The sequence below is a fragment of the Nicotiana sylvestris genome, chromosome 12 (assembly GCF_000393655.2).
Source record: "Nicotiana sylvestris chromosome 12, ASM39365v2, whole genome shotgun sequence".
NCBI classification, from domain to species: domain Eukaryota; kingdom Viridiplantae; phylum Streptophyta; class Magnoliopsida; order Solanales; family Solanaceae; genus Nicotiana; species Nicotiana sylvestris.
The window spans coordinates 73,026,521-73,051,464 of record NC_091068.1 but is presented as its reverse complement, the minus strand read 5'-3'; the positions used below and the strand labels follow the sequence as shown (position 1 = coordinate 73,051,464).

Here is a 24,944-nt window from a genome sequence, read left to right as displayed (position 1 = left end):
CTAGGTCATCTCTTTCTTGCTCAATGATAACAACTCTCTCAGTCAAGGTTTCATTTTCTTTACTTGCACACTCAATGGTTTCTTTTAAGTCCACCACAACCACCATTACATCATCTCATTCATGTACTATACTAACAATTTTCTCTTCTAAGGCATTCTTTTCTCTTTTCAGGTTCTCTATTGTTTCTTTCAAATCAACTACAACAACTACTAAGTCATCTCTGGGTTGTTCAGTTTCCCCTAGTTCCATAGTTAAAGCATCTTTATCATTGATAAGACTATGGTAAGCATCAATTAGCACATTTGCTAATGACATGAGCTTTTTAGAAGAGTAAGATTTCAGATTTTTTTGAACATCCAAAAAGTTGACCTCATCGTCGTCGCCATCTTCATTGTCATCAGATTGAGCCATTAGAGCAAAGATTGAATCATACTCAGTTGTTTCATTTTCCGCTGCCATCATTGAACTACCACCATGGTCGTCTTCTTTTTCAGATTAGCTGGAAGAGTCTCCTCATGCAGCAAGAGCTTGCTTTACAACGTTGTCAGTATCATTCTTCCTCTTGAGGAGTTTGTCAGGAACCTAGTTCCTCTTGGCTGCTTTGTCAAAGTTGTTATTATATTGATCTTGATTTAGGAGGGGGCAATCCTTGATGAAGTGTCCTGGCTTTCCACATTTATGACAAAGGTCATAATTTCTGGGCTTGCTAGAGCTTCCCCTTTTTGGAATGCCTCCATTCTTGTGAACTATCTTCTGGAACCTTTTTATCAAGTAAGTCATGTCCCTGTCTTCACCACTTGAGTCATTGCTATCCGTCTTGAGGACCAGGTTTTTCTCCTTCTTGGTCTCTCTTCTTTCATTGTCCTTCTTCTTCTTCTTCTTCTTCTTCTTCAATAGGTTTTCAAGTTCCCAACAAGTTCATCCATGGTCAGTGTCTGCAAGTCCTTAGCCTCTGTAATGGCATTAACTTTGCTTTCCCATGAACTGGGCAGTACACTAAGGATTTTTCTGACAAGCTTGTTTCTTGAAATACTTTCACCAAGAGAGTCAAGGTCATTGATGATGGAGGTAAATAGAGTATGCATATCTTGGATGAATTCATCATCTTTCATTCTGAAGAGCTCATATTCTGTTGTGAGCATATCAATCTTGGATTGCTTCATCTGAGTTGTTCCCTCGTGAGCTGTCTGAAGAGCCTCCCATATCTCTTTTGCTGATTGACAAGCCGATATCTATTATATTCATCAAGGCCAATACCACACACAAGAATTTTCTTTGCTCGAAAATTCTTTTTTATGACCTTTCTATCAGCGTCATTGAATTCTTTCTTCGTCTTGGGAATGGCTATAGCTGGATCGCCAAGGTTCTTTGTAGGGACAAAAGGCCCGTCACATATTACATCCCATAACTCAGAGTCTTCAACCATGATGAATTCATGCATCCTAGTTTTCCACCATCCATAATATTGACCGTTGAACCTAGGAGGTCTGTACGTAGACTGGCCTTTTTTAAAGTTTGGAGGAGCAGCCATGGGGATACTTTCTAGGTGTTAACCTGATAGAAAGAACCTGCTCTGATATCAAATGATAGAACATATGGGTCCGCCAACTTCTATAGAGAATCAAGTTCTCCATCAGGTTCGACAATACACACACACAAAGCAGAAATTAAATGACATGAGGAATTTTATGTGGAAAATTTCCAACTCAACGGGATTAAAAACCACGACCTACCCTTGTAGGATTTCAACTTTACTATTGATCAACTTTCAGATTACAACCTATGCAACCTAGGAATTAAACTCTTAATCCCTCACTAACTTGTAACATGCCTATTACAAGCCACTTTGCAATAACTCTATTACAAAGATTTTGAAACTTAACTAACTCTAGCCAAGACTTTTTTTTTAATTGTAATCACTTTTCCATATATATAACATAAGGTACAACAAGGGAGGGGGGAATAAACTTGACCTCCAGACATATGATGAAAGAACACTTGGTTGTCCACACTTGACAACCAAATGGATCCTGAATGCTATGATAGGTTAGACCTATAATGATTACCCGTAAATGATAGATAATTGGATATCCAAAAACAAGCTGAAGTAAGCCTAGGTCAATTATACAAAATTGCACAAGTGATCCTAAATCTACCAAAGTATTAAAATGGATTATCATCTTCCATGTACAAATAATTCTACATCTAATAATAGTGTAGAAATTCCCTATTGATTGAGGCAAAAAACAAGTGAAAATGGAGGGGTCTATCTTCAACTCTACTTTGACATTGAAGAAAGCTAGGTTGATGATAGTTATCAAAAAGACCCAGAGAACTGGGTTGAGTAGTTGTTGCTTGTTACTGTTGACAGAAGGGAATGAGCATTGTCTTGCTTCATTTGTCCAGTAGAGCTTTTGGCCCGGAACTAATTTCTGATTGCTGGAAAAATTGTTGCCATGAGTATGCTTTTGTTGCTAAAAGCATATAGATGAAGAAGGCAAAGTGACTAGGTCTGAGTCCCTAGAAATTTCTTGCTTTGGACTTGAATGGTTGGCAGGTTGTTGTGAGTGTTGTTGTTGCTGCATGAGACTAGGAGAAAGGTTTACAAGGGTTTCCTACAGAATGCTTCTAAACAAGCTAGATAGGAATTACCATTTTGAAGAATTATTACAAAGTCACAACTCAACTAAGGATACACAATAACTCGATATGGGAACTAGTCCGTAGTTGCTTTGTTCTTTGTTTTTGAGGCACTTGAAACTCGCTAGCTGAATAGTCACGTGGGTGAGCTTGAGAGAGATCTCTAAGTGTTCAAGTTGCTTTATTTTACCTCCCTTGAATGCATATATACATGTGCAATAATGCAAGCAAGGTAGGTAAAAAGTCTTCCCGGAAAAGTTAACTCCAGTACTGTTCCTGCACTGTAGCGTGTGCAGACAGCAACTTTCCAACTGGAAAGTTGACTTCGTACAGTCTCATCGGGAACTGGTAGGCACCTGGTCCCTCAACTGTTCCTTCCATTTCTGAAGAGTTGAATCATATTCCACGTTGAATCCCAACCTAGGACCTTGTGATCTTGAGGTCTTGTAAATATGTAACAGATTCCTTATCTGGTGTCTGGATTGTAAATTTGTTAGATCATCAAAATATAAAGTAAAGTACTTATAACCAAAGTACTTGTAACCTATCATCTTTCTATCTTTTCCCCCTCTTTAATTTTCCTTTTCCAACCTTTTTCTTCTTTTGTTTGTTTGACAATGACTTTAAAAAGGGAACATATAAAAAAAACATAAAATTATCAAAGTACCATAATCAAAAACCATGGCTCTTAATTCAAAATTCTGCACTTATATAAATAAAAAGTTTACAGGATTATTCTTTTTAAAATTTTGTTAGCTGGTATATTTTATATAAAACGTGCAAGTGTCCTATTGCTTGCAAGGTATAATTTCTTTTTGAAAAACATTGTTTTGCTTGTGCTCCTATAAAATTAGTGCGAAGCAAAAAAATTTAATAAAAAGGGCTTCATTCTTTATTAAACGAAGATTGCTAATTTTTACTAGTGCTGATTTATTTTTTATAAGTTTGAGTTGATTTTTCTATTGAAAATATCGATAAATTTATTAAATCGGCCTGAATGAACTCAAAATAGATCGAACCGAATTGAATCCAACCTATATATACTCACACTCAAACTTTATGGTCAATGTGAGGTATACATTAAAAGAAATGTGGCATCCGCTATATTCAAATCTTGGATCCGCCTCTGCAAACTCGTGCCACCTGTCAAATGATATGACACACCAAGTCAAATGAAAGAGACAATTGGATCAGGTCATACGTCAAAATAACATGGCATGCCAAGTCAAATAAAAAAGCCTACAAAATTGTGTCACGTCTACAAGTGACATTTTATACCAATCAAATATGATTTTGTCATGCTTCAACCTGATTGGTCGGAAAGAGTTTGTTCTTATCGCCATTCTTGTCTCCCATAACTATAAATAGGAGTTTTCATAACTCAGAAAAGGGATCACAATTCATAACAAGAAACAAGAGGGAACTCATGGATCAAACGCTGCAGATTTTTCTAGAAGCTACAAGTATTCAAGCGTTCTAAGGATTAGAAGATCAAGACGAAGGTTCAAGAACAAGTTTCAAGCTCTTGGATCAAAATACATAAATATGAGATCAAGCTGCAATTCCTTGGATTAAAACACGTCACAATCAAATCAAACTTCAAACACTTGGATTAAAATAATATAAAATTCAAGATCAAATTCAAAGACCCTTGAATCTAATTTTAGAAAAGAAAATCAGAGGTTCATAGTTTGATAAATAAGGAATTAAGATTCTAGTATTGAGTATAGCGGCAAAGAGGTTCAAAAGTTTCTTCTAGCACTAGGTGTGTAATATCAGTGCATATATGTTGAGCGTTTTTTTTTACATAGAAACATGTTCAAGGTAATCAAAGTGACACGAGAATAATAGCCACAACATATAGGCAATATAACACTAATATGTTCTTTTGTAATTGCAAAAATAGCATGTTAATAGGTCGAAATAAGTCGCTAAATTCTTCAAAGTTTATACCTTAACATAATCGTTCAGTACAACATTATTTGTTTTTCTCTTTTTCGTTTTCTTTTTTGTGCGCATTAATTCTAGATAATACGAGCTTTTGATTCCTCAGATGGATTTCAGGACCCTGCACAATGCACACTAATGCTTAAAATTGAAGCTCTAACGGTGGTGTCCTATCAATTTTATTACATATCGGAGAAATTCTATGGCAATTTCTCTATCTACCGGAGAACTCTTTCCACAAAATCTTAGACAGACAGGAAAAAATCACCTAATATTTTTTGTTTCTAGCACAGAACACTGTTTCATCCAAGTAGCATGATTAATCTGCAATTTACTTGGTTCATTTCCGTAAGTTACATGTTCCTGTTACGGCTGTCTTCCGGGACGCCACATTAGTTTTCACAACTAAGACAGCAATGGATATCAAAGGTATTTCACTCGTTGATTTATACAACAAGTCTGGTAAGATACACCTTGCAAGTTCTTAACGGATACAAAAATATGCTACATAACCACAACTATATGTCCTATTCATTGTTGATCTACCAGCCAACATAAATTGCCACCGCTATTTGATACTAGGAGCCACTATCAATCTTCCAACAGCCGCCCTGTGTTTTCACATGCAAGGAACTTGCCAATACAGCACGACTGGGCCACACCACTGCACTGTGCAGAGAAAATTTTGGTTTTGAAGGCTCGTGCTATCTAAGAACAGGAGAATCAGGCTGCTGGGGCACATCATTTGAGCTTGAATATCATGTATCTTTTGCTCAATCGATTGGGATATGCAGGATTTCTTGGGCTCGCTCCCCTTCCTGTTCAGTGCCTAATATATGCGACTCCATCAAGTTGGAACGCTATGACCCCCTCACATGTTTTGTCATTGCAGTTTTGAATTATGGCTATGGCAAGCAGAATTCCTGGGGCTATGTTCATGCTGAAAAGGGTCATCACTACAGTGGACAGAACTCAATCTTGGAGAAAAGTTCCAACCGCTAGCATGTTCCAGCTCATGATCAACTGTTCTCATATTGACCTCCTCTTTCAGCTTCATGAAGTACATCGATGACCAGTAATCCTTTGCTAAATTCTTTTTATGTCCACAAGAAAGACGATTGAATAAGAGTAGATGAAATAAAAGAGTAAGACAGGGAAGGAGGGATCGAAGGAGCAGAATTAACGTAATGCTCAGTACCATAGCAATCAAGCAAGTAGTAATAATTTAGAAGGTAAAAGACCAACCAGTTTCATCAGCTGCATCAGTTCACCTAGAGTATTTTTGAAGAGATCAGCGTGGGAGAGATCATTAGAACTCAAAATTTCCTGCCGAATTCTATGAGAAATGTTCACCTCCCTTGGTGCTCCTATAGGTGTTTAATGAGCAAATGCAAGTCAAAAAAGCATCAAATTTAAGCAGAAGCATAATTTCCAGAAACAGAACTAAGTACGAGAATCAAAGTGTATAGTTTACCACGAAAACCCTGAAGAGAAGATGAAATGACCATCAAAGTTGAATCATACAAGAATCGACCATACCTGCAGCTATATACTTCTCTATTATGTGGCGTGCCATGTAAATTCTCCTAACTGGATCTTGAATAGGAATTTTATCAAACTGTTGCACTTCATCATAGAAATGGACACTCTCCCCAGCCAAACAACTACAATGTGAACAATGTTTAAAAAATGGGTCCGTTACTGTGTGGAGGAGAAGTTTCAGCGCTCACAGGGTTGATTACCTGTCTGACAGAGCTTATCATTAGAAAAGATGGTCTGATTTCGTCTGTGATTTTCTTTTACTTGTTTCCAAGAATGTCACAAACATTTTACTTTTTTTTAATAATCAATTATGTTAAATCAAGGACAAAAGACAGGACCATGCATCTTCTCTCTTTAATATGATAAGCTGATCCATGTACACAGCACAAAGATATGATGCTATTTTCGCAAAAGGAGAAAGAATAAAACCTGTCTGCAAATTCCATGAAGGACTGCCGGAACCTTCGGTTCAGCAGGAGCTTATCCAAAGGTTCATCTGGATCTATAATGCTTATCGGTTCCCTCTGTAGATGAATCCCACTATCATGTATGCCTAATGCCTGGCTCATTGTCTTGTACTCCTTATGATCCTTCTTCCTCAAGCTCATAAGTGAGATAAGAGGTTGAGAAATTGAGAAAGAGAAGAATGCCAGCACAAGGACACTTGTCTGTTGAAATAACAAGAGAAAGCTGTGGGCAATCCACAAATAATTCTGGCACCCACATATTATTAAAGTAGCACAAGATCAGGAAAATTGTACCATAACCAATAGCAAAAATCTAGAGGCAATTTCTAGCCATGATATATCCTCGCGAACTTCATTCATAACATAAGCAGCCACCCAAATTCCTTGAGACAGAAAACAGACAGTGATATCAGCAAAAAAAAAAAAAAAAAATCTTGGGAAATGTCTAAGACGAAAAATCATTATTGATCTATTATGCTTTGAACTACAAGTGAATGTGGAAGCAGACATAGATGAAAGCCATAAAATATGTATTTGAATAAAGCATGATGTAACAAACACATGAATATTTAAACTAAAAAACAAGTTATGATATTACAGAGCTTACTTTTTATGGCTTCATATATTACTTAAAAAGAAAGAACTACAGAACCTTATAGCAATAATCTCTGAACTATTTAACGATAATCACGAACTTGAGGCCAATCAGATTCCTTTCCATAAGATTTAGTAACTGAGCACCATCACATGACAGAAGGGCAGAGTGGGCAAGCACCTCTGGACATCTACTGGGATATATGTAGCTAGAGACAATACCATGCTTCACGACGTTAGAATATTGTGAAAAATTATCTCCAACCTTTATACAAATGCTTCAGAAGTCCCATGCTCTAGTAGTGCTATCTTGGCACTTGTTGGGTGTTCAGTTCGAAGGCGATTAGTCAGGATCAGGCGTGCATAAGGCTAGAAAAGTGAGTAGTTCTTTGCAGCCAAGTTGACATCATCTGTAGCATCATAGTCTTTCTTTGCATCTTTTTTCAAAGTATGGAAAATACATTTTGCGTGGTACTATTAACAAAGAGGAAACTATGAAGCAACTGTATGATTGCATTTCAACTACCTAAAAACAAGTCCAGGAAGTTGAACATTCGCTGAATGTTGAAAGCAGTATCTAAGCATCCTTGCGTCGGATGCTATGCGCTATTCTAATCTGTAGTTTGAAAAAGCAAGTAAAACATTGCCATAATATATTGTTACTGGATGACTGTCATAAATGTCAGAGATGCAGTGATTGAAAATATTGAGAAATTGTAGGTGTGCATCTGAAGGGGAGCCTTGGCATAACTGGTAAAGTTGTTGCCATGTAACCAGGAGGTCACGGGTTCGAGCCGTGGAAACAGCCTCTTGCAAAAATGCACGGTAAGGCTGCATACGATACACCCTTGTGGTCCGGCCCTTCCCCGGACCCCGCGCATAGAGGGAGCTTAATGCACCGGGCTGCCCTTTGTAGGTGTGCATCTGGTCACATAGAACGGACAGTACATACATGTTTGTGAGCAAGATATCCAAGTCCAACAAAAAAATATCTCTTTATACGCCCCTGTTCCCTGTCCCAGTTTGGTCGCAATTTTTTCCTAATGAGGGTCAATTTGACCAACTTTCGTTGCTCTAATTTTTTTGAAACTAAAATTTCAACATTACAAAATTACAATAAACGTATAAGTTGCAATTTTCATCATAATGAAGAAAATATATTAAAAGAACAGTGTAGGGGGCATTGTTTGCTCTTGGAGTAAACAAAGTCTTGTCTATAAGCAAGAGATAACCTGCTTCCTTAGAACCAAGCCCAAGCCCCAAAGTCTTGTATTCAAAGCTATAACACAAAATTCGTGTGAATTTACATGACCGAGACATTTGCATCCAGAACTTTGGTTCACATCTACTTATAGCCTGTTTAGCCAAGCCAAGCTTCTGGGAAGTCAAAAGAACTTTTTAAAAAATTTAACATGTTTGGCCAAAAATAAAAAGTGCATGTGCGCAACAACATAAGTAGTTTTTCTGATGTCGCAAAGAAGCTACAAGTTTCTGCTTCTTTCGAGAAGCAGAAGCAAAAATTTGTTTTTTACAAGACAAAATATCCTTACCAAAATATTATATTCATTAAACTGTCTCTCATATAAGCAAAAATTTATTTTTTACAAGACAAAATATCCTTACCAAAAAATTATATTCATCAAACTATCTCTCATATAGCCCATATAGCTCTCAAATATAACCAGAACTCTCTTTTCCTCTTCCCTTTTTTTGGTTTAACTCTATTTATATTGAACAAAAGGTTTAATATATATTCTTATTTTATGTTTTTAATTTTGACTAAATAAAAGTCTTTCGTAAAAAATATTTAAAATCATTTCTCTATTTAGATAATACTAACTGTAAAGTGGGTTTTAACCAAATGGTTCATAACCTCGCCTTTGTATTAAAAGAGGTATAAAGCGGCTAACAGTTAACAGACAGATCCTACAGTTGAAGCTTTTGTGGTCTCTGATTCCTACCTCTTATCTGAACCTTGTATATCAAGCTACAATTATTAACAAATCTTTTCTGAGATTTTAGATAAGATTTTATCTGTAACCAACTGGATATCCATGTTTTGGCTTATCACCAACTTGAGGGAAATGCATGAGAAGTAATGTAGATTGTTGTTTCAGTCAAGACGGTCAAATTCATGTAGACGACAGAAAGTCAGCCACTTTAACTAACAGTACACCAGAATTAGATACTTTCCTCCTGTGGTTTTTCCTTGACTGATATTACAAATACTTCATATAGCATTATGCTGGTGCTTCCAATTGGTGTAAGAATATCTTTACTCTTTAGATGCTTGGACCATATTGGGAAAGTGGTTATTCGAGACAACATAACTCAATTTAACTTCATTCCTCAATATGTTGTTTCAACTTTCACCTACCTGAGCACATGAAGTAAGACAAAAGAAGCATGCCAGGAAGAAAGCCAAAAAAAAAATGGATAGAAACAAACCAATGGAAGCTGCAGATACAAGAATTCCTCTCCAAAGGTCTTTGAGTTCATGAAATCTGAATTCCACATGACGCACAGCCCCAGTAAAAGCAATCAAAGCTACAACATATAATGCATGAAGGCCCATAACAGGGATGATCCACACAGTCCCCATGTGACATCGGTAATTTAGAGGCTTTCTTATATGAATAACTACATTAAAGAAACTCTGTATTAATCTCAAAAAGGCTTTCTTACATAAATAACTGTAGCAAATGAAGCTTATAATATCAATAGCAGGGATGTTAAGCGGATTGTCAACATTCAGTTTGAATGAGCTAAAATCAGCAAGTTCTCACTTGGTAATAAAAGTCAAAAAATTTGTTCATACACTTGCGCAAAGTTTTGGCATGACTCAATTGTAAGATAGATAACCAAATAGTAAAACACAAAATTAAATGCATAAAGTAATACAGCTGCGAAAGTGTAGGCAAAAGACAAGGCATACTTCCCATGTGATATCATAATCTATATTATATCCTTTTCAAATTCAAAGAGAGCTATGACCATCGCGGGTCTCATTATTAGAAGCAGACTAAATAAAGTCTTCTGTTTGAATTCATTGAAAGAGCTGCACGAATTGGTTGTTTGTTTCTCTTGATGATTGAATGGATTTTGATTTAACTTTATAAATTTATTGCATGCTTTGTATGTGTATAGGTTTCAGGTGTGAGTTTGGTAATGTGCACGATCGGCATGTTATATTACAATAACATAATTACAAAATATTTGAATATTTAGAATTGCAATAATTGCACATGTTCCATGCACCAAAGATATTATAGATGCCACTTTCCTTGCTTCTCGTGCAGATGCAATATAAGTATGTCAGAACCTTTAAAAAGCAAGCTTATGCTGCCATGAAGAGGTAAGAAATTGAATCTTGTGTTTAATTTATATTGGTATATAGTTAGCAAATTACTGATTTATATTTCTTGTGTTTTTGTTCTCATTGAATGGGATATGCATGTTATCACATGATACAAGAATTTAAACATGTGAATGATACCCTTAAGATTTACTTTGCCCTTTTCTTTTTCCTATCTTTCAATCTTAGATGTGTTAATGTTTAGTTAGTTACTAACCTTTTATGGGAACACTATTGTTGTAAACATGTATTTAATAAATAATAATAATAATAATAATAATAATAATAATAATAATAATACAATATTATTAATAGGAAATCAGAAAGAAAATAGAGATAGCGACGATGAGAGGGAGGTCATTAATGAAACTTGATTGTACTTGGAAAAGAACTGCAATTTGAAATAAAAATATGAACGAATATTAATAGGAATCAAATAGGCTCACTACGAGATGAGAGCTGAATCATTAAATAAAACTGACCTTTAGAACCTTAAAATTAGATTGGAAAAACATGCTAAACTGAGCCAAAAAATAAAATTATCCGAGTTTAGATAAGTTGATTGTTTGTATCTTTGAAGAATCGAGGTAAACAAATTTTTGTGTTAAATTTATTTGTTTCCAATATTAGGTCACACATACAACAACCTTCTTAAGATATTCCGAATAAAGTCCCAAGCAATCACAATAAGGTACCATGAGGACTTATGTGGACATGATTTCTTCCATTATTGAGTAAGCTAAAAAAGATTAGCATACATGATTTTCAGGATCTACATTTTTTTCTTTAATTTTTGTTGTATAACTACATATTATTCAATAATATTTATGTGATTTTTTAAAATTGTTTATTCATTGATATAGGGTATACGCGCAAAGGGCATACCTTAAAACTAGAGTCTAGAAAAATATATCAATATTTCAAGAAAAGAAACTTTAAAGGAGACTTCTTTATAAAGTTCAACTTGGCGAGTCTTACAGGCAGCACTAGCTATCCACGGCAAGAGAATCAGCGAAAGAAAAATATAGGATCTAATTGGTGGCAGACGTCTCCTGAAAGATCATATAAACAAAAAGTTAAGACAATATTGAAAGAGTTTTTCCACATGGCATGCATTAATATATATATATATATATATATATATATATATATATATATATATATAGAGAGAGAGAGAGAGAGAGAGAGAGAGAGAGAGAGAGAGAGAGAGAGAGAGAGAGAGAGAGAGAGAGAGAGTTGGTATACTAATTTAGAGCAACAATTCATTTCTACAGCTTTTCATTTCTATAGAGTAGGAGTTACGTTCAAGATAATCCATTATTCTGTTTTCCTCTGGAGAGCTGCAGGTGGTTAATATTTGAATTTTCTTTCAGGTAAAGTGGGGTTGGAGACTTGGACTGAGGAGGCTGCACCAATTTACAGTTTTCAATTGATATTGATGAGGCTACTTGTTACATAATCATCACATCAATCACAAAGAATAGCGGTTGCCGGTTATTTCTTAAAGAGGTCAAACTTACTTCACAAATATATAATATAGTTGGAATATCTGTGTAATACGGCAGCTCAACAGCAAACCAAATCCGAGTGGACCTTCAATCCAGACTGAAAGAAAGGAGGATCAAATGTCTTGCAGAATAATCAATCAAGTAAGCACCAGATTAAGGCAAAAGCAAGATATTTGAAGACTAAATCATATTCGGCCACCGTTTGAAGAGTAAATAACCTGCCCAAAGATAGCAAGACCTCCACCAATGTCTCTTTCTGAACTTTAGAAAATTGAGAGCTATCTGCAGAAGCCATATGAATAATACACGGTAATTAAAATATAGTCCCATTAGTGTTTTGGAATATTAAATCAGAGTCTGAAGCATAACACCGCATAAGAAGAAATGAAAAGTGGATACCACAATTGACAACAACAGATTGAAGCTTGCTAGAACTTGAATTGCCACAAGCCAAAAGCTACTGCCTTTGGGCCTCGGAATCTTGTGAATCAGGTATGGTAATGTCGCTTTCAGGAGAAGTCTACAGAGGAAACTCAAGTGGCTAATACCAACATCCTAAGTAATCTAATGGAAATAAAAGCTAAAGCATTGGATGGATATACATACTAATGAAACTTTAAACAATGATTGAGAACATTAATCATAAAAAGCTCCGGCAAAAGGAAAACTAAAGTGGCTTTACTTCAAGAATAAATACGACAAGGTGACTAGCATTCCATGAGCATCTTATATGGTGATGGCACACATGTTTTCTAGTAAACGTTACCTTAAATCTTAATACTAGAACACAATCACACACCTTCTCATGCAAAAAAGCATTAAAACATACGGCTAAATAATAGAAGGAATGAACTTTAAGCCTGGTTTAGACACTCTAAATCTACCAAGCCTCCTTTTCTCGCACCCTTTACAGTGTACAAAAAGATGGAGTGGTTTCCTATTATTTTTCTCAACCCCTTGAGCTTACATCCTACTCTCTATTGTCACCACGCCTCTGGATATGCAAACAATCTTTGAACACATACCACCCCATAATGAAGTAAAGAAGGGGAGAAGACTAGAAAAGTTTAGGCAGAACCGTCCTTATAAAGGGGAGAAAGTTAAGAAAAGAAAATGTTCAGGATGTCGATGAGGAGGGACAGGGGATTAATTCACCAGCCACAGGCCACAGCTCACCTCACCCCTTCTCATTATGCTATATTCCACTTTTTCCCATAATAAACTTTCTTCTTTCATTACTTTTGTTGTTTACTTTTTTATCATTATTAATATTTTACTATGTTAAATATCTTTTGGTATATGACCATTAAATAATACCATCATTTCCATTACACATTCACTACCATTTAAGGGGGAAGAGCAAAATCTCAATCTATTAACAGATACTAGCATTACATCCACAAATATATATAAACAAAAAGAATCGAGGACGTTACAAGGAATCAAATTGGGAAAACCAAAGTCAAAAACCTTAAAGTTGATATTTTTTAAGCACCGTCTTGCCCCGCCACTAGTAAGAGTTTCCCCATCCCTGTCCTGCTAAGACTTCTTGTCCATCACCCCATTGGCATACTAAAATCCGAAAGAGGACAGGTGAAAGCAAGCAGAATAAGACCATAGCAAGCTGTATTTATCTTTCATTTCCATTTCTTCTACCTATTCAGAAGCAATAGATTATGTAAACACCCAAGATTCATATTCTCCTTTCTTCATCCTGCTCGATCAAAATGATCAAAAAGAAAAAAGCAAGTTTGCTTCTTATTCCCGAGTTTGATCTCTTCCATCTCTCTGTCTGGCTCATTGTAACCCATATTGAGTAAACCAAAAAAACGTTCACCACAAAATCCCAATTTTTCCTTGAATTCAGCAGAATCTTCATAACGTTAAAGGAAAAAAAAAATACTACTCCACCTTTCAATTTGTCCAATCGTGCATTCCTATCAGTCAGATACACCAAGGAAACAACAAACCACAAGTATTTAACTTCACAATTTCCAAAACCAGCTAATACCCATTTGAAATGAGCAAAAAAAGAGACAAACTGGACTACGATATACTAACTAAGCTATTTAACGAAAAAAAGCAGATATTTTAGTATATATGTGCTCACATAAACTTAGAGCCTGATGTTTTTGCTAAAAACTTACAAGATCATGGACACTACGGCAATTGAAAGCGCCACATAGTCGCTTGGACACCCTCCTTTGCTAGCACAAGCTGCCATAATTTATTCTCCTATTTGGTTGCTGCCTCTGTTATGCCCATCAATTGTTTGTAGAAATGTCTACCAGAAGAAAAAACTCAATATGTGTTCAGTATTGTGTTTTAAATTCCTGACTATTAAGATGAGATTAGGGGAGTTGCAATAAATCTTTATATTTTTTTCATTTAACTTGTTGAGAAACGCGAGATATTTGTGTTTATGGTAAAGTGAATGAAATAGAAATAAAACGAGAATTCTGTCAATGGCATTTTCAAAGAATTTGTTTACGAGAAAACTACTGACACGAAATGGCCCTTCGACCCAAACTTATTGCATCTAATAGCCCCGAAATATTTATTTTGTATGTTTTTTGTATAATGACAGTCAGTTTTGTATATTTTTTGTATATCCACAATCTATTTTGTATATTTTTTATATAGTAACAGTCTATTTAGTATATATTTTGTATAGTGACAGTCTATTTTATATATATTTTGTATAATGACAGTCTATTGTATATAAATTGTATAGTGGCAGTCTATATAGTATATTTTTGTATAGTGATAGTCTATTTTGTATATATTTTGTATAGTGAGATTCTATTTAGTATATTTTTTGTATAATGACAGCTTATTTTTGTATAGTGACTGTCTATTTTGTATAATTTTTATATAGTGACAGTCTATTTTGTATATATTTTGTAATATATCAATATTCAAATCTATTTTCACCAAAAGAAATACATAAATATCCATGTAAATATATACTAACGGTGGGCCTGAAATTATGATTCCCATCAAAATCAACTAATGACATATATGTGAAAATGTAAATTTATTTGGTGAAAACCAAAGGATTCCCTAGCAAAGAAAGTTAATCCAGAAAAAAAATGAGGCAATAACAGAGAACTTGGGATTTTTATTCAAAGGGTGGTTGCCCCTCTTTCTTTAGCCAATGATTTTCCTTTTCCACTTTTAAAACGAAATCAACAGCCTTGAATTCCTGGAAATACGTGTTTCTTCCCGTTTGAGGCTTTGGAGATGTTAACACCCTTCTTAGAAGGTGGTTAAATTCTCTACAGTGCTCTTTAGTTGTCTATGATAATACTTTATAGTTTTAACCCAAAAAAAATAAGTGAGCTTAAGACATACATTTTTATGCAACCACCTAAACATCCATTTACAGTCAACATATCCTTTCTTTGTAAATTTGCAAGGTCCTTTAATCAAATTACCCCAAAAATAAGTCTTTTAGTACCGTATTAAAATTTTAAAATATATTATTAAATTATTTTTTATAATGTAAAAATAATAAATTTACCTAAGAATCACATTGAAATGCATTAAATAATTTTTTTGCAATAAAAAAATAACAAAACAAATTTTTGTCATGAAAAATAATTTTGTGACTTTGAAGCATTAAGACAAAGTTGAGCAAAGATGTTTTAGACATTATCTTATTTAATTTTGTTATAGAAAATTACAGGAAGGTCTAATTCATTCTTTGTCAGACAAATTTATATAATTGAACCACCTGGCAAGGTAGGTCTAATTCCAAAAAATGGCGGAAAAAGAGAGGAAAGGGAGCTGGAGCTTCAATTGGAAGAGCATAAAGCAGTACTTTTGGGTTAGCCACTAGAATGACTATAAATGATATTTGCTCTTTGTTTATTTGTCCTAAAGCCAACTCTTTGACGTTTACACGCAATGAAATCGTAAATCACAAATAATGTGCGCATTTGCTTCGACTTTCTTGTTTTGCGAGTATTTAGACGAGAGTCCAAGTTGTTCGCACTGTATTATTTTCTTTGTGCAAATTTATGCAATGTATTTTTCATTTTTATCTTTGCTAATAAGAATTAGTATATATTTACTCCGTCTCATGTATCGTGTTTCTCTTTTACGCGATCCTTAAAAAATAATAATTAAGAAAGGGATTGGACTATTCTGCCTTTATTTATATCTTAAGATATAATCTCTCTTTATTGAATATTTATTCTATTTATGTGTTATCTCCATTTTCAAGAACAATTTATTATTATGGGTAAAAAGGAAAAAAAGTAATTAGTTTTGTCTTGAAAGTCTAAAATGACAAATAATTTGAGACAACTATTTTTGGTAACCACGACTGTTAATATGAGACGGAGGGAGTATTTATGTAGTTTATATTTAGAAATAGTTTAATTTTAAACTTTCAAGTTACTCATAATGAGTTTGATTTATAGCTATACAAAGTATGTATTAGTACTTGTTTTAGACACAAATTTCTAAAATACTTCTTTCATTTCGTGCTCAGTTAAAATACATCAGATAAAATAGGATAGAGGAAATGTTAGATTAATTCGATCTAAAACAATTAATCTGTTATAACAAATCAGAATAATAACCTATAAAATAGAACTAGTATTAGTACTCGCTTGATGCGCAGACAAATCATTTCAAATTGCAATGTATGTTGTTTGAATCATGTACAAATAACCTTAGAATATATATATATCTCGGATAAAAATTATATAACATGAGAATTTAATTACGAAGCAGGGTATGAAATTATTTATCAAATCTCGTAGTAGACAACCAATCTTTTTAACATGTATTTGTAGCAACCTAACCCCTTGATTTTAGTACTTACATTTCGTTCCGTTGTCGATATTAAAGAATACTAAACATGTCATATTGTGATTTGTCTTGTTCGAGCACATTAGATCATAGTATTTTAATAAAATTCTTACAATCACTTTATTTTTATCAGGATGTCAAATATGTCTTATTCATCACATCATTTTTACGTAAATTCTTTTTTTTTTTGTTCTTTTTTTATAGTTATTGTATTATTTAATATTTCATATTATTATTCCATCATATAATTTTTTGTTAGCTTATAATTAAATTAATGTCTTGCTTATTATCCTTTTAATAGTATGTGATAAAAATAAATATTTTATTCTCGAAATTTGATATATTTTTATGCTTTTATCCTCTTATTCATAACATTTTAATAAATTTGCCAGTAATATTTTTAAATATAATTAATTATTTTATAATATCTATATTAAAATTAATTTAAAGTATAAGTATCCTCACACTACCTCTATTTTCTTTTTAATATACATTCTCTTTCCTACTATAAATGTTAAATAGTTTTATATTAATATTTTACCTATAACCAAAATAATGTCATGTTTTGTTTTAAATTGTAACTTTTAATTAGTCTAAAATATTAATACATAAGTTATTTGATTATCATGTTCCAAATGCATGAGTTCTCTTATAATTAATTTTGTATTAGATGCAGTTAAATTGTTTTTCTTTTTTAACTATAAGATAAAATTTAATTTTAATTTTCATTATTAAGATTACAAATATTAAAAATTTATTTTGTATTTTTAAAAATTTATTTAATCATAGAAAAAAAATCTTAATTTTATGAACACATTATTTCTAAATATATATAATTTTATTTTCTAAACTGGACCACATTTTCAAAAAATTATGCTATGCATTCAAACCTAAACTAACTGCACTCGATTCAGATATTAATCATAAGTCTAAAATACTAATACATAAGTGATTTGATTATCATGTTCCAAATGTATTGAGTTCTCTTATAATTAATTTTGTATTAGATGCAGTTAAATTTTTGTTCTTTTTTAGTTATAAGATAAAATTAATTTTTAATTTTCATTATTAAGATTACCAATATTAAAAATTTATTTTGTATTTTTAAAAATTTATTTAATCATAGAAAAAAAATTCTTTATTTTTTGATCATATTATTTCTAAATATTGTAATAATATTTTTACTATCATTTTAATTCTTTACGTAATATTTTCAAAAAAAAATCTCATCTCAAACTCAAATAATTCTTATCATTTTATTTTCTAAACTGGACCGCATTTTCAAATAATTATGCTATGCATTCAAACTTAAACTAACTTCACTCGATTCAGATATTAATCACAGAAAAATATTTTTTTAATTGTTTAAACATATTATATCTAAATATTGAAGTAATATTTTCACTGTCATTTTACTTCTTTACATAATTTTTTTTCTTTTTTAGTTTGAAGATACAAATTTAATTTTTTTAAAATTACCTATATTAGAAATTTATTTTATAATTTATAATTTTATTTTTATTATTATTTTATTTGTCATAAATAAGATTTCAATTTCGTGGTATTATTCATAATTTGAGCATTCGCATCGTAGTTTTAAGAACTTTCTAATCTTAAATTCAAATAGTCTTTTCTTTTCATTTCTAATAAGTTAACATAATTTTCCTATTTTTTTTAATCTAATATATAGTTTTATTATGTTTTATGTGGCTTTTCATTAACTCGTAACTTTATTTAATATCATTCTCAACTACTTTTCTTTAATAATATAAGATAAATATATAATTTTTTAATTATAAAATAAATATTTATTTTGTTTCAAAAATATTACTCGAAAAGTTTAAATTATTTAAAATTTAATTATATTTTTAAGTATTGTATATTTACTTTATATTATTTTCTAAACTTATGATTTATAAATGTCCTTACATTATCTCTAATTTATTTTTATTGTTCAATATTTTTAGTTTTTTATTTTACTATTAGACTTGAGTTATGTGGACTTATATTATAACTTTTCTTATCATAATATAAAAAACTTGCTCATCTCAAATTTAAATAAGTTTTACACCTTTACCTATGAAAAAAAATCTTAGTTTTTTTTCTATTTATTCTTTATTATTGATTTTATATTATTCAATACCTAATATTATTACATTGTCATGTGAATTTTTATTAGCCTGTTTGAATTTAATATCTATTTTTACCACACTCATTCTAATATAATATAGATAAAAATTAAAATACTTTCTCATCTCAAATTCAAATAATTTTTATCATTATATTTTCTTAATTGGACCATATTTTCAAAAAATTATGGTATGCTTTCAAACTTAAACTAACTAAACTCAATTCAAATATTAATCATATAAAAATATTTTCTTAATTGTTTGAACACATTATATCTAAATGTTGTAGTAATATTTACGATAAAATATTATTTTGCACGATTTATCAATATTAGTATGAATTTATTTTTCTTGTTATAAAAATATCTTTTGCTGATTATTTAATTCTTCTCTTACCTTATAATTAATTTGTATACTTTTTGTAAGATCTTATTTTGTTGCTTGAATTTATTTAGTTTTTAAACTCAATAAATCCTTAATATCTTAAGTAATTTTTAGTTTTATTTTATATTTTAACTTACTCCAAAGTATAAATAGTCATAGGTTATCTCACTTTACGTCTTTATATTTTTTTTTCTATTATAGTCTTTAATTAATTTTTCACCTCCATATTTTTAGCTAACATAGAAGAAAATCTATGAGTGGATCAATATATAGATATAGATATAGATACTGATTCAAATATACATATAAATTTAAATATATATAGATTAGATTATGTATAAGATTCATTAAACTATCTCCATTAATTATGTTTCTATATATAATTTTTAATTATTAATGTTGTCCTAAAATTGCCAAGTGGCTTCATTTTAGCTTTCCACTTGGCATAACCACAATGCATACTACTCTCCTTTTAATATAACTAGTATTAGTACCCGCGCGATGTGCAGACACAAATATCAAATTATAATTTGAGTTATTGGAATTACCTTAAAATTTAAAACTTCAAGATAACATGTTTCTTTTTATTTATATTTTTATTTTATATCTATAACAATCTAACTCCTTGATTTAGTGCTTGTATTTTATTTTGTGGTCAATATTAAATAATACTAAACATATCACGTTTGTGATATGTCTTGTTTGAGCATATTGTTTAATAAAATTCTTACTACCACTTTATGTTTCACTGCAAATTCGAATAAGCCTTATCCTTCTACATTTTCACCAAAACAACTCTCTCTAATCTTTGCTTATAGTTATTGCATTATCTATTACTTAATAATGTTATATTCATGTGATCTTTTATTAGCTTACAAATTGACTTGATATCTTGCTTATTACCCTTTTGATAAACATATATAAATATAAATTTTTTTATTCCTAAAATTTAATTTATTTTTGTACTTTTATCCTCTTACTTGGAACTCTATTTTCATTTAAATCTTTCAATAATATTTTTGAGTATTATTTAATTATTTAATATACTTATACTTAATTAATTCAAAGTATAAATATTCTCACACTATCTCTATTTTCCTCTTTATACATCCTCTTCCCTACTATGAATTTTTAATTAGTTTTTTACATTAATATTTTACCAATAAACAAAATATATAATATCAGATTTTATTTTAAGTTATAACTTTGAATTAGTTTAAAATATTAATAGATAATTTTTTTATTATTATATTTTAAATCTATTGAATTTTCTTAATTATTTTTTGTATCATGTGTAATTAAATTTTCTTTCTCTTTTAACGTTAGGATATAAATAGACTTTAATTTTCGTTCATAAAATTACTCACACGAGATATTTATTTTGTATTTCCTTAGTTTTAATTTGTTATCCAATTTTTAGTTTTTTATCTAGTAAAACTTTAATTTTGTAGTCCTATCCATAGTTTGAGCATTTCATCATAATTTTAATCTAAATCTCAAGTTCAATCGTCTTTCCCTTCTATTTCTAATATTAAATATTTTTAAATTTTTGATTATTGCTATTAAGTTACCTAATATATAGTATTTTATTTTCTTATGCGGCTTTCATTAACATGCCTCTTTATTTAATATCATAATCTGTTTATATCCTTTAATGTTATTATATAAATCGATGTATGACTTTTTAATCTTGAAATAAATATTTATTTTATTTAAAATTAATACCCAAAATTATCAAATTGTTTAAATTTATTAATAATATTTTTAAGCATTATATATTTACTTTATTTTTTAAAACTATTTTATTTCCCTTCTATTTCTTAGTATTAATATTTTGATTTTTTAAAATTTTTAATCTATTAAACTTCAGTTATGTGGCCTTATCCACATCATGACCATTTTTTATCATACTTAAAAAAAACTTTTTATATCAAATTTAAATAAGTTTTATCCTTTTTTGTTCTTTATGATAGAAATTTTGATTTTCTCTGTTTGTTTCTATTTTGCTATTGTATATTCAATACTTAATATTATTAACGTTGTCATATGCTTTTTATTAGTTTACTTGAATTTAATATTCACTTTTATCACATTCATTTTAATATAATACAAATAATAAATAAAAATTATTTCAATAGTAACTTTGACTCTATTGTTCATATTCTTAAATATGATTTTTCTTATCATATTAAAAAAAAAGTCCCATCTCAAATTCAAATATATCTTATTCTTCTATTTTCTCCATTGGACCACATTTCCAAAAATCATCTTATACTTTCAAACTTAACCTAGCAATACTCAATTCAAATATTAATCGTAAAAACTCTAATTGTTGCAACAATATTTTCACTATTATTTTAAGAAATATTTATTTATGTATAAAATATTTATTGTATAAAATTTTAATTAAAGATACCTACAGTAATGTATATTGTACCAAAATAAGGTCAGTTACAAAGCTTGATCAATTAATTAAAATTCGTCCCTACCATAATTATACAAAAAAATATTAACTAAATTATACTACTAATAGAGAATTTGTATCATAATTAAAAAATAATTCTTATTGAACTACTACTTCCATTAATTATGTTTCCATTTATAATTCAAATTTTTAATGTTGTCTTAAAATTGCCAAGTGACTTTTTTTTAGCTTGCCACTTGGCTTAATGTCATGCTTCACTACTCTCCTTTTAATATAATATAGATTATACTACTAATAGAGATTTGTATCATAATTAAAAAATAATTCTTATTGAACTACTACTTCCGTTAATTATGTTTCCATTTATAATTTAAATTTTTAATGTTGTCTTAAAATTGCCAAGTGACTTTTTTTAGCTTGCCACTTGGCTTAATATCATGCTTCACTACTCTCCTTTTAATATAATATAGATATAAATAACAACCTAATCTATCCGGTTAAAGTAAAATAATGATATAAAAACTTTGTATATTGTAAGCTTATATAACTTAGATCCATTATCTAGATGAAAATTAAGCTTGTAGGAGCTGATTGGAGGATATTTGTGGCATTTCAATAAGTTGCGCTATACGAAGCGCTATGCAAAAACCAGCAATCTCTTTGTTTGTATTTTTACTTTGTTAAGATAATTCAAAAAATGAAAACAACATTGGAACTGATTTCTTGACTAAATGTAAAACCAACATAGAGTGTTATATACTCCATCCGTTCACTTTTACTTGTCACTTTTAGCATATTTAAAAAAGGTAATTTTTTTTTTCTGTTATACCCACAATATTAATTACTCATTTCAAATCATTTTTTTCAAAATCATTAAAAATATGCATAAATTAATATGAGTATCATAGTAAATTATACACTTTATTTATTATTTCTCAAGGGGCGTGAAAAGTAAAAGTGAATGGAGGGAGTACGTATCAAGCATGACTACTCTACGGCCTAAAAATTTAATAATAACTGCATTTTCTATACTCATTGCGCTTCACACTGGCTTATTATATTCCTTCTAGAAGCGCCACTTGTTTTTATATAAAAATCTGTTTACTTTTCTTTTGAAGAAATAGAGTTTTCATTAATGGGACCTAACACTATCACTATCACATTGAAAACCCTGCAGAAAGATTTGTAGCCAGCAATATGAGAAGCACATGGAATTAGCGGCTAAGTAAGAATCTTAAAACGGCAGTTTGAAAAGAGAAGGAATGAGCAGCTTCTCACTAACCAAACCAAACAGGGAATCCACATCAAATTCCACCCCCCTCCCCCCCCCACACACACAAATTCATCAACAATCAATCCTACTTCTTCTTATAAGGATAAATTAATTATAAGGGAAATGTTCTCCATTAACTCCCAATCAAATCCAGGGCCCTCGTCTACTACCATGGACATTCAATCTTATGACTTGGAAAATATTTCAATGGAAGATATGTGCCAAAACATAAAGCAAATCATACTTAGTGAGGATGACAAACAAAGAATGTACAATCCTTGGAAGTACTCATTCATCGTCAAACTCACGGGCAAAAGGTTAGTTCATCTCTACCTTAACAGAAAAACTCAAGAGATATGGAAGTTAGATGAAAATTACCCTCTAATAGACTTAGGGGAAGATTACCATACGGTTAAACTGATGAAAGTAGAAAGCATGACTAGAATCCTACATGATGGCCAATGGTTCATCAATGGTTACTTCCTATCAGGGGAAAAATGGGTCCCTAATTTTGTAGCAACAAAGGCATCTCAAAATTGCACTGCCGTTTGGATTAGATTACCACAACTTCTCACGAAATTTTATGATGGGATTATTCTAACAAAAATTGGGAACTGCATTGGTAAATTACTGAAAGTGGATGCATGCACATCAGCCACATTGAGAGGGAGGTATGCGAGACTTTGTGGTGAAATGCCATTGGACCAGTAGATTCAAACTTTCATTATGATTGACCACCACAAACAACCCATACACTATGAAGGAGAATGCTTTTTGTGCAAAGTTTGTGGAAGATTGGGGCATTCAGACAGAACCTGCCCCCATAGGACTCTACCAAGTGGCCAAAATAATGGACCAGTCACACACGAGGCACCACAACCTAAGGAAGACACTACACAGGAGTGGATGACAGTTTTTTTTCCCAGAAAAAGTAAAGCAAATGTAGCCAATCAATCCATGAATAAGGCAAATTCCTCTGTTGGCCCAGGTATTAATGTACGCATATTTAATGCAATGTCAGGTAAGTTTTTAAACACTCAATGTATAAACTATGTCAAATACTCATTTGCTTACTAATCCTAACATAGCTTACAATACATTACAATCAGACAAAGGTAAGGGGTAACCTTAGAAGCAAATGATCTTACTGGAAAACCAAACATTGAAAACAAGGGTGGTTTTTTCAATAACCCACAAGAGCACATAGCTTTGCAAAATTCTATTAAAGAAAATAATAAAAAAGACAACTCTATTTTGCACGGCACATTAGACACCCTCTCTACAAGTGGCAAAAACGTGTCACAACCTACTAATGACAATAATCCTCCAAACCTTTTATCTAATAAAATGAATTTGGTAGTAAATCCCACTATAACCAACAAAGGCAGTCGGAATATCATTATTTCCTCTACTAATAGCCACCCCCTAAACATTAACAATCAATCAAATGAAGTTGAAAACATATTACTAGAAGCTACCATGCAAACCTCCGCCCCTAATTCTAACTTTACCATGCAACACATGGATATAGAAGACGGCCAAGTGGAAGAGAGAAAATCCATGCAAGATTTGATTATAAATCACACGCAATCCCTCTCCAATACTACAAAAGTAGAGCAAATCATTACTAACCCTACTACACAAGTAGATTGTATCCCTCTTATATTACCCCAAGCCAACAACAATGTCAAGACCACCACTAACCTTGAGAAGGAGATATCGTTTGATCCAATTAATTTACCTCTCAAGGAATCACAGAATGAACAACTTACCACCACTCCCTCCTCAACTCCAACCAAATCCAGTCATCTATGCCCAACCTCCGAGCCCACCCAACCACGTACCCTAATCATGGGTG

The 24,944-nt window shown here is 31.4% G+C and overlaps 2 protein-coding genes across 3 annotated transcripts; both read right to left on the bottom strand.

Annotated features, from left to right (window-relative positions):
• Positions 1–583: 583 nt before the first annotated feature.
• LOC138883209 (uncharacterized) lies at positions 584–1,532 on the bottom strand. Its single transcript, XM_070163877.1, has 3 exons — positions 1,302–1,532; positions 997–1,233; positions 584–889 (listed from the first exon to the last, which is right to left on the bottom strand). Exons 1-3 carry the CDS (start codon positions 1,530–1,532, stop codon positions 584–586), a joined length of 774 nt encoding a protein of 257 aa, XP_070019978.1.
• Positions 1,533–5,005: 3,473 nt separating this feature from the next.
• LOC104228054 (regulator of G-protein signaling 1) lies at positions 5,006–14,531 on the bottom strand. Of its 2 annotated transcripts, none has more exons than XM_070163187.1 (11): positions 14,202–14,531; positions 12,457–12,574; positions 12,273–12,336; positions 12,067–12,151; positions 11,525–11,598; positions 9,640–9,831; positions 6,892–6,980; positions 6,560–6,798; positions 6,128–6,252; positions 5,834–5,955; positions 5,006–5,681 (listed from the first exon to the last, which is right to left on the bottom strand). In XM_070163187.1, exons 1-11 carry the CDS (start codon positions 14,276–14,278, stop codon positions 5,472–5,474), a joined length of 1,395 nt encoding a protein of 464 aa, XP_070019288.1. In that variant the 5' UTR covers positions 14,279–14,531; the 3' UTR covers positions 5,006–5,471. The 2 variants fall into 2 exon arrangements, with proteins under 2 accessions (XP_070019288.1, XP_009778760.1); XM_009780458.2 differs by having other exon boundaries at positions 12,454–12,574; positions 14,202–14,530.
• Positions 14,532–24,944: the final 10,413 nt, after the last annotated feature.

What these genes read in the sequence shown, in the direction of transcription:
- LOC104228054 (XM_009780458.2), bottom strand. Translation starts at nt 14,278, where the DNA reads ATGGCAGCTTGTGCTAGCAAAGGAGGGTGTCCAAGCGACTATGTGGCG. An exon ending in GCCGTAGTGTCCATGATCTT is followed by an intron (nt 12,575 to 14,201) that starts GTAAGTTTTTAG and finishes TTTCCTCTGTAG; the next exon opens with ACTTCTCCTGAAAGCGACAT. An exon ending in GATTTTTGCTATTGGTTATG is followed by an intron (nt 6,799 to 6,891) that starts GTACAATTTTCC and finishes TTATTTCAACAG; the next exon opens with ACAAGTGTCCTTGTGCTGGC.
- LOC138883209 (XM_070163877.1), bottom strand. Translation starts at nt 1,532, where the DNA reads ATGGCTGCTCCTCCAAACTTTAAAAAAGGCCAGTCTACGTACAGACCT. An exon ending in TCAATGACGCTGATAGAAAG is followed by an intron (nt 1,234 to 1,301) that starts GTCATAAAAAAG and finishes TGAATATAATAG; the next exon opens with ATATCGGCTTGTCAATCAGC. An exon ending in TTGTCAGAAAAATCCTTAGT is followed by an intron (nt 890 to 996) that starts GTACTGCCCAGT and finishes AACCTATTGAAG; the next exon opens with AAGAAGAAGAAGAAGAAGAA.